Source organism: Callorhinchus milii, unplaced genomic scaffold (genome assembly GCF_018977255.1).
Source record: "Callorhinchus milii isolate IMCB2004 unplaced genomic scaffold, IMCB_Cmil_1.0 Scaffold2, whole genome shotgun sequence".
NCBI lineage: Eukaryota > Metazoa > Chordata > Chondrichthyes > Chimaeriformes > Callorhinchidae > Callorhinchus > Callorhinchus milii.
This window is the reverse complement of record NW_024704743.1, coordinates 96,558,709-96,569,567: the sequence shown is the minus strand read 5'-3', so window position 1 is coordinate 96,569,567 and position 10,859 is coordinate 96,558,709. Positions and strand designations below refer to the sequence as shown.

The 10,859-nt window shown below is 36.6% G+C and overlaps 1 protein-coding gene across 1 annotated transcript; it reads right to left on the bottom strand.

Moving 5' to 3' along the window:
* Positions 1 to 3,800: 3,800 nt before the first annotated feature.
* plekhf2 (pleckstrin homology domain containing, family F (with FYVE domain) member 2) lies at positions 3,801 to 10,368 on the bottom strand. The gene has a single exon (XM_042332298.1). It carries the CDS (start codon positions 10,289 to 10,291, stop codon positions 9,545 to 9,547), a length of 747 nt encoding a protein of 248 aa, XP_042188232.1. The 5' UTR covers positions 10,292 to 10,368; the 3' UTR covers positions 3,801 to 9,544.
* Positions 10,369 to 10,859: the final 491 nt, after the last annotated feature.

The window sequence follows — 10,859 nt, the reverse complement described above, 5'->3', positions numbered from 1 at the left end:
AACTTTGGTAACAGCACAAGGCACAATATTAAGAATTCTAATTGTATCTGACAGGCCAGTAGGTCACTTCAGTACTCAACACAACATGTGACCTGCCTATGTGCCAATGTACTCCAACATATCATGTGATTGCATAATAGTCACCTTAAAAAGTCACCTCATGGGATAGAATTAAAATATAAAGCAGCTTTTCATTTGGAGGTGTGTGTTCAGTCAGCGAGACGCTAATGCTGAAAATAACTCTTTGTATGAGGTCAGCATGTCCAGGTTGGATTGTAGCATAGACGATTACTCTGCTCAATAATATAACTTTTGGAGCTTGTCAGCTGGACAACAATGATATTGCTATTGTAATTATCCCTTTAATACCTCAAACAGACCTTAGGGAGCCACCCACATGCTAACTCCAGTGCCATTTTGCACAGACACCATCCTAGTTTTTGGGCTACACCAATTTCTGGATAGCTTGTGCTAATTGAGAACCAAGATTGTCCAAACATCAGTGACACACCTTCATCCTAAATTTACTTGACAGTATATTCTGTGAAGCGCTTTGAGGCGTCTTAAAGTCATGAAAAGGTGCTATACCAAATGCAAGGATTAGTATTATTATTATCTGGCTAGAATTCTTTTCCAGCTTAAAAGTATAACAACATCCCATTCCTCCAGCAATGACCTTTTTAAAATTGAAGCCTGTCCTCTACACTGCACAAATAATATTTGCATTTGGTATAGTGCCTTTCGCATCAGGCCGACATCCCAAAGCTCTTTAGGGGATTTACTGTGAAGTGGAACAACTGTGTATTTCTGGGGAAAATCTAAAATACATGCTGAAAACTTCAGGAATTTAATCGCAACTGCAGGTTTTTAAACTCTATATTGGGGCCTAAAACTAGGCCTCAATTTATGCAGGTTTGTAAATATTCAAATCCGACAATAACTGGATGTACCTGAACGATCCATGGGAACTCTGCTCCAATGAGTCTGGAAATGGAACACATCAAAACAGAATTTCTGTTTACTCTCTGGATACAATATTTACAAATCATGTACAAATCTAGTTTCCCCCTTACTGGTCAAGCTCTGATGGGAATGCATTCACTGTACATTAGCATATGAAACTAAAGCAAGGTTTTATATATAGGGACATATATATTGAGTATCGCTCTGGGATGCTACCCTGCGTAAGGCGGACTATATTAATGCAAGTTGGTGTTGTTGAATATAAGAACAAGGAGATGATGTTAAATTCCTACGTTTGTTGAATTGCAGTTGAAGCATTCAGTTTTACATTAACTCCAGAAAGAAGTTACAGCAGAGATTCACGAGAGTAATATTAAAGATGAGGTTGGAGTTATATAGAGAGATTTGAAAAATTACTGTCATTTTTTGCTAGCACAAGGGATGTGATGGCATATGAAAGTTTTGAATTTTTTTAACAGCTTAAATAAAAAAATTCTATTGATTGGTAACTCAGTAACTATAAACAGCTGTTGAAAATCAATAGCAGCACTTCAAAGGCGAATGGTATTTACTTGAGGATAAATATTAAAGACAATGAGGAAATGGCATTGAGGTAGATAGATCCAATGATTGGTTAAATTGATTACTGGCAAAGGGCAGAATAACCTCCTTCTGTGCCAAACATTCTGTGAAACAATCACAGACCTGTCACTCAGATGGCCCAGACATCCCATTAAATTCTTCAATTGAACAAAGACTTTCAAATTCCCAAAGTGCAAGATTAGGAGTGTTTGGAACATGCTGAACAGTGTTCTGCTCTCAAATGCTTATCAGACAGGTATATTTAGATGTGGTTACATGCAGTTGCTGTTACTAAAATTTTGTCCTATTTGCAGTACAGTGTTTGGCTCAGAGCCTGGCATAATTGATTTTATCTTAATTCCACCTCTTTGCAAACACTTATTCCAATTTTGCAGCTATTAGTTGGTCAGGTTAAAGATTTTTATTTTCAATGTCATTCAGTCTCTTTCTTGTGAAATATAGAAATTCATTAATTTCTGTGCTGTAATATTTTACAATATTTGTTCAATGATTCAAGGCAAACTGAGGTAATTTTTACTCAGTCTGCAAAATGTGTTGCAGGACAGAAGAGCAATTGGTAGCCTATTTATTTTGGCTCTATTGTTTTTGTTTATTCCCAGCCCCACCCATCAGCTAATATACTCTGAAATTGGTTTATTTTCATCTTCTATATTGTTGTAGTTCAATTCTTACAACTTAATTTTGCTTTGAAATATATTCAATATCTTTTCTCTTATCCAAATATTAAAGTGAGGTAGATTCTCTTGGATTTGCTACTAATTCTAAATGCTATGATAGATAATTATACACTTAACGCAACATTGTGGATCTGAACCTGGGGAGAAATCTGTGAGCAGCACTTTCATTGTAACAGATATTTATAATAAAACAGCAGGGGTATTCCATACAAAGTTGTTTGTTCCAAGTACATATCTAACTCATGCTCTTGAAAACCATAAGAAGTCGATAATTAATGCAGTTTCTGTGTTTACACAATTTAGGACTATGAACATTAGCACACTAGCTCTTTAAGACTAAATCATTGCTATTCTACAATGTGTACCTTGACTATTTGGTAACAGACCAGATTATGACTGCAAGTAACCCTAAACAAAACTAGATCTTTTATAAATTACACATTGCTAGCCATTTCACACTCTACAGATTAAACCTCATTCATTGCAGAGAACTTTGATGTATTCCAGTTAGGAAGTTATCTATAGGGCCTCAGTTTGGGGATGGTTTGGAGGGGAAGAAGGTAGGGAAAGGGAGAATCAAGATCCACAGCATTTCGCACTGGGACCTATATCTGAATCCGCCAGTCATTTCAGTTTCCACTTGCAGTATATGCATGTATAATTTTATAATAGTCCATAAAAGGCACGTGCCTCATCAAAACTGCTTCTGATCTAGAAATACTCTTTCTGCATTGCCAAGTTTAGTTTGTGGGCACTGCAGTGTGCAAATGAGTTAATGGTCATAATTGCATGATTTTTAAATGCAGTCCATTTCTAAATTTAAGAAATGTTAAATGCGACTTGAAATAACATTCACACACATTCAAAATAATTTGTGGGTGTTGTTTGTGAGACAGCTGTTGTAGGACACTGTGTAGGCTAATTGGCTGCTGGTTTGCCAACGAATGCAGTCTTTGAGACATCTTGATGACATGATCAGGTGTGATATCAAATCAAATATTGTTGATTAATAGTAGCCCCAATCCCAGCTAAAAAGATATGGGTGCTGCTTAGCAAGCTCACGTTTTTGAAAATACGTTTGGCCTTTAGGTGATGCTTTGCAGAACAACATTTAGTTGTCACCTATGAACTGTCACTGATAGGTTGCCATACGAGACCCAAAGATTTAAAGACAGCTTGTTGAAACTTTCCAAGAAACTGTTTGCACCATAATTGTAGTCCGCAGGGTTGCCATCTTTGTAAACTGTGCATGTCTGTATCACTGTTTATCTTCATGGTCTTTGCTGCATGGATCCACATAATACTACAGTATTGAGTTAGGGGTATTCCATGTAATTGCAGTTGTTACTATTTTGCTAATTTAAAGTAACATATGATTTGCAATAGTCACGCAGGCAGTTCAAGCACACGTGGAAAAAAATGTACGGATAACCAAACATGGACAAGCCAATTCCAGCCTGATTAAGGATGTATGCTGCTGAAATTTAAATGTGGACTTATGCTGGTGAAATGGGTTAATAGAATTTGCAGTCTACCACAAGAAACCATGAAATTCAAAACAGTACAATGATCAGTTTATTAGTTACATTTAATTTACAGAATTCTGTAATTTCAAAATCAAAATAAATGGTTAAATTTTTCACTTAACCATGTGGGCTAGATTTTTTGTGAAGACGAATAGTCATAATAAAGAAACTTTACAAAAAAAATCTATTGTCCCACCAAACCATACAAAATAAACTGGCAGATTCTATGCCAATGTTTTCCATAATGATACCCACTTGCATTATGACTAGTGAATGGTCAATCGCAATTTAAGGAAATAATTTTAAAAAGTCCCAGGTTTACAAACAGTAGCACTGGTCGAAATATTGATTTCTCAGGTGAGATGTATACTAAAAATTTAAAGATTACAGAGTGGCTAAATTAGACAGCCATATTACCTTGACCAAGCCCAAACTAAAAAATACTGCAGTGTAAAATGTAGTTTATTACACATTTCTGCCTTATTCCTAACTTATTAGTGTTACACGCCCACTAAAGGTATTTTAGGATAAGCAATGCAATATATTTATTTGCGTAACAAAATACATATAGGTTACAATCAAAGTACTGAGCCCTTTTCAAAGATTGAAGAAATTACACCATTACCACAATAGCAATATATCAACAAAAATGTATCTACATCTGATACTTGGAAGGTGAATAACTGAAAGATTTCTACACCAACATATACAATTCAAAGTAACTGCTGTTATTTCAGCTTCTATGAACACAACTGTAGACAACAAATCTTTTCATTTCTTGTTGAAAAGTTCAGACGACTTCACCTGCAGCTTTCAACTCAGTGCAGTGTAGTGCAAGTCTCAGTTTCAGAATACAAGGAAAAATTGCAGTGAAGAACAGACAAGAGGTTTAGACATCACATTTATAATTTGTTGCAGGATTCTTGCTGACGAGGCAAATCGCTGCTAGCAAATAGAGGTAAAGTGCCAATTTATTTTTAAAAAGTACAGTATATAAAAAGGTACAGCTTGACAAATAAGAACTGCAAAGCAAAGAAAATCATTCCTTTTTAGGACTGTACACCAGGTTGATGTAAACCACGACAGTTTAGTAATCAGACCATTTTAGAAATGTTATATTAATGTGAAACCTTTGTACATTGATTTTTTTTCCTGAGAAAGACAGATTAAGAAAACAATATTTTCCTACCTTGTTTTGGATCAGCTCAATTTTACTCCTGCAAAGGAACTGCATTATTTAGCAGTTATTTCTCTACTGTTGAAAATAAAGATACAACAGTCTAGAACATTTTTTTCAAAAATAGGCCACCAACAAAATGTGACATGCAGAAGATTCCACTAAAGTCAACTTGTACATTTCATCTCCCATCCCTCCCCAGAAATATGAATTTAAGACCAGATAACTGGAAGTTAGATTTTATTCAGAAAGCTTCAGAAATAGGCAACCACCATTGAATTCACCAGATTAACAACTACAAATTATTTATAAATAAGTTATTCAATCTCAGAATTCAAGACACCTAGGTACAGTATTTATGTCAGCTGTCCCCAGTGACCTTAATTAGTTTGACATAGTGAGACTAAAGGTGAGGCTTAGCATAAAAACATCCCGTGCATGTTGTAAGGATGAAGAAAATCATACATAATGATCAGCATATTGTGCTTAATAAAAGCCCTTAATATTAATGCTCCTATGTGATCTTTTTCCCATTATGATGTTTGTGTGCTCGTGAGTGTCTAGTGACCTTCACTTTGTCGTGAGGTTTAGCTTATCACTGGTGCAATCTAAGCACAGGCTCATTAGCATGATTTGGAAGGTAACATATGTTCAAGAATAGTAATTTACTGTAGCTTGTAGAATTGTCCAGGGGCAAAATCAACTATTACCAATAATTGTTTAGTGAACACATTGTGTGATTAATTATTCATAGATGTTGTAGTTTCTGAAACTGCGTCAATGCATTTTCCACAATGAATTACAATTACTAAGTCTGATCGAGTGTAACTTCACTAAATCATCACCGATAGCATTGTGGGAGGAAGGGGAAAAAAACTGATAATTCACCAAACCTTTTAGAACAATACTAGTATCTTAATGATTAACCATTTTAAGCAAAAGGCACTGCGCTGTTGTGTATCTTGCCAAATAGGCAAAAAACACAACAACGTAATGACAGAATGCAAAAGATTAAAACCATTCAATGTAAAACAAAAGGTACAGGGGAGCAAATAATCTTTCATTTTGGTCTGAATTGTTTGGGATCGCTCTCTACCATGTTCTTAAGTATGTCAAATGCAACATCTGGTTTTTATTCTTTTATCCCTTTACATCTTTAACAGTTTGAAATACAAGATAGTATAGCAACTTGTGATGCTGTCCATCAACCTGAGCCACACCACAAACACAAACAGTGGGTTATCATGGGGCTAAGAATGTGAACCACCAGCTCAGCTGGATCTCATTTGTGGCCGATGATGGGTTAGATAAGATGTGATGATTCACCTTTGATATGATTACTGCAATGCAAACTGAAATTTGCACTGTGCATTCAAGGTCACTGATCATCTAACTCCAGTAGCTAAAATCAGCTAGTTTCGAACCAAGCTGCTTACTAGCATTGGATCAGAAATTTAAGGATTGCTACCTTTATTAAATGCTGCTCCCAAAGTTTCACATTAGTCCTTAGGCCAATAATCTTAAAGGACCACATTTTATGTAATGTAAATATAAACTAAATAAACATTTCTTAAATGCAATCATCTAACATGGTATAATCACATTTATGGCTGTATTGTTGCCGGGGTTTGCACTATTCTGAATACTAGCTTTCTTACCTTTAAAATTAGAGGCATTTTAAATGCAAGACTATACAGTATTATTAATACTTGGTCACAAAGCAAAAGTGAAACAAGAAGAGCTTTGTGCACAACTACCTGCTTTAGAACAATTTAGGCAATATCTGGTTTGAAAGAAAACTCCCTGTAAAATGCCACCAGTGTACAAAGGATTTATTTTCCTTGCATCAGTGCTGCCATGTCAAGGCACTACATGGCATACGAGCCTATGTAAGGAAATTCTCATTTCCAGTTACAGCTAAAACAATTAAATGAGCATTTGCATTAATATGCACCAATGTATTCAATACAGTAAACTCCTGATAATTCAACCCTGGCTTAACTTGTCACTACCCCTTAAGTCAACATGTTGTTAATATCCCATCTACTTCCCATACAAAATAAGGGACTCCGACTTATTTGTCACTCTGCTTAACGTGTAACTCATCGAATTATAGAAATTATTGTTCCTACAATGTAAAATTGATCAGATAATTTGCTGTATAAGAAGCCTTCTTGCGTCGCACATCTCTCCCGTCCTATTCTCGATGTAGGTTGGAGATGCATGCTCAGGTGCATCACAGAAGCCTCTGGTCTATTCGAGAACCACACAACGGCTTCCCACTCCAACTCCCATCCTGTCCTGTAACAGGATAGGGCAGGAAGCTACTGCATGGCCCTCCAATAGACCAGAGGCATCTGCAATGCATCTGAGTAATGCGCCCAACCTCCGCCGAATGCCCACACCTGTGACAGCTCCCACTCTGGCCCGGAAGGACCTATGCCTAACTCGCCATTTCAGACAACTTGTCGCAAAGCCCTTTTCCCTTGGGGTGATGAGTTATCCGAAGTTTACTGTATTTGTGTTGTCGAGTTACTGCTTAGCCAAGAATAAATTGATTAAGACCTGAATTTTAAGTTTAAATTTGTGCTCACCTTGTAGTTCATCATTGCCTTTATACAGTGTTTTAAGAATCCACAAGTCACTCAAAACCAGCATACCATTACTTAATATGGATATGCATTTTAATAACAGCATGTTTTTTTAAAAAAAACACATTTGTGCTACAAGTTTTAAAAATAGGTATTTATAACCTGAGTTTCAAATGCTATTGGTATAATGAACCCATTTAAAATCCATTTGCATTTGCCACAGAAAATAGCACTCTGTCTTAAATGGCCTAGATTTTTTCCTATAAATGAAAAAATGCAGGTGCAGAACTGGCCAAGGTCACTTTTATCCCAGATTATACTGCGGACTCGTAATGGATACGCACTGGATGTCTTATGCTAGGAAAGACTACTCACTTTATTAGTGCAGATGTACTCTGCATCATCACTACCTCTCATTCCTTTATCCTGATTTCCCATTTGGTTGAATGGTTGATGTAGTTATGTCAGGTCACAAAGCAGACACTAGTTTACTATTGACTCTCAAATGACCATTGAGGTAAAACAGTTTGCAGTTCAGTTTGATGGTTATAAATGAAAACTGATCGAAGCTGACCAAGTACTTAATCGGTGATCTTGAATAATTTAGAATGTGGGAAAATCAATGAGTACCGCGTATTTTAAGATGCATCACAAAATAATACATTGACTTTTTAAATACCTTCTGAAAATAAGATGTGAAGATATCAATTTGAGCAAAGTAATAGTAAGTTAGAGAATTCATAAATGTGGATTGATCAAAAGTATTACACCATTGATTTGCACTCATGAATCCAGATTCATAAATGGGATTCAATATTAGGTTGTTTTCTGTTTAAAAACAGTGGAGAAAGTCACCTTTAAATGATAGCTTAGGCTAAACGTTTTAACCTTAACAGAATTTAAGATAAAATTTCACTTAAGTTCAAATTGCTTACTGTAGTGGAAAATGTTAATCTTTAGTAGGTCACATTAGGTTTATAGAATAGCTTCAGATTCCAAAACAATATTAATCGTAATGTCTAATATTATTAATAATTCAAGTTTCTTCCCAATTTAGATCCCAGTGAACCATAAACCATTTATCCACAATCAAGGTTAACCCAACAACCACTTCCTAGGAATCTGCCAATTGTGCACCAGATTCAGTCAATAGTAGATGAATGTCAATGAGTTATAGATTGTGCCTCTATTTTAATTCTGCTATATGGGAAACATGATTGGCTGCTGTTCACTGACAGCTGGGGTTGAGAATTCAAGGAAATGTCCCACTGCTCAGCAAACCATATAAAGGTTCCTAAAATTATGATACTGTTTTGAAGATTTATACAGTGGTGGGTACAGGAACTGGATAGCAGACTGGGGAGACAGTCAGGGAGACTGGGAAAACAATCTATTGCAAAGGGGGACCCTTAAACCTAACGTATGTCACCGGGGCGGGGGGGCGATGTTGGAGATTTTTGATACTGCAGAATAATACTAGTTAGAGCTCCAAAATTATTTAAACTAGCCAATTGGCTAACTTTCACAGTGTTGGATATCTAAAAGTTTGGCTATCAATATCCAATTAGACATTCTTCTCCCCCTTTAAATCCACAAATTGCTTATAATTCACTGAGAGTTTTCATACTAGAAAAGATTTGAGTTTTTGTTAAATAGCAATTTTAGAAAATGTCTTTATGATTTGAGTTTTGGGAAACTACACAAACAATGATACAAACTAAAGGCAATAAGATTTATTTGTCTATGTTTTGCTTGTAAGAAAATCAAGTAACTGGAAATGATCATAGTTACAGCCAGCCCAAGAATAATAATATATGCAGTCTATGTCTCTGCAGAAAAAAAGCAGATACTGCTAGTATATCCAATATTTAGGCACACATTTTGTATTAAGGTTTGCAAGGTAAAGTTTATGGCTAATAGTCACAAGAACAGGTTCTGTGAAGGTACAGCTCCTCAAAAGCAGTCCAGTTGAAGTCCTTTTCCAAACTGTTTCCTTTGATTTTTTTTTTAATCACTGCTACTATCATCTTCATCCTCATCAGATAAATTTCCAGGGGACTGGAGCGCTCCATGGTAAAACTCAGAGCGGTTTGACAGAGTTGCATTCAGCTGGCCACTGGAGAGCAGATCGTAGCAGAAGGAGCACACACGAACAGGCTTGGAGGACTGACTGGGAAGAAGGAACCGCTTTTCTGAACAAGGACCACACACAACAAACCCACATTTGCGGCAGTGATGTCGACGGCTGACTGGTGTGAATTTGACTTTCTGACACCGCATGCATATAGTGGCCTCTGAGTCAGGCACCCATACTGCAGCATGCTCATTGCTGGGTATTTTTCCACTTTTTGACAGCAAATCAGCAACACATTTAGTAATGTGATTCATCCACTCAGATTTCTCAGTGGCAGTAGCAGCATAAACTGCAAAGGATTTAGTCGGGGTCTTAATAAGCCACCCATTACGCAGCTCACCATCATCTTCAATTGTATCGATTGTAACGTTCTCCAGTGGAATTATGTGCTGCTTGTTGTACTTTTTCTTTTGGATAACAATATTACCATAAACGAGGATGTCATTGAACAAGAAAAACTGCCTAGCTTTTGCCTTCTTTCGACAAAGCTTTGTAAGAACTCCTTCACCTATGAGTACCCGACCAGTAACAGTTAGGGGCTGGCCTGCTGCTCCAAAACAGCTCTCAACCATGCCTATGCGTCGAGCATTTGCCTCACTGTTTGCTAAGCGGTCCACCATCTTGTTTGCTGTAAGAGAAAGCAGAAAGATTATAAGACATTGCACTAGAGAGCCAATTATCCGCACTAACCGGAACTGGCCCCATTGTAACTAACCTATCTGGCTTTCTCTGCCGTTCAAAAAAATTCCAATTCAAGGCACAAGGTAATTCTGCCCACAATTTATATTTAATGTGTAGCTGAATTGTATTTCTACCAACTTCATGTGCATGCGTGCAAATTTTTTTAAAAAAATTGCTTCCTACAATTGCTTCCACATCAAATCTTCACGAGGGAGCACCATATGGATATTTGGTGTGTGGATACACATCTCTTTACTGTATAATATGTAAAATGATATATATTTACAGGTGTACATATAAAAACATTACCTGTATGACCAGAAAGCAGCTGGACATACAACGGCCTTGCGAGAAAAGTCTGAATTTTCCGCATTAACCGTGAGGGAGGTTGGCGCATGCTTAATGAGGAAAATGTATGGGACAGTGGGTTTTGCCACAAAGAAGCAGAAAAATATCCTCCGTTTATATTTTGTACGCCATGACACATCTGCAGCTCTAGTTATCATT

Bases quoted from the DNA above. Each gene is read 5' to 3' on its own strand.
- plekhf2 (XM_042332298.1), bottom strand. From the start codon at position 10,291: ATGGTGGACCGCTTAGCAAACAGTGAGGCAAATGCTCGACGCATAGGC.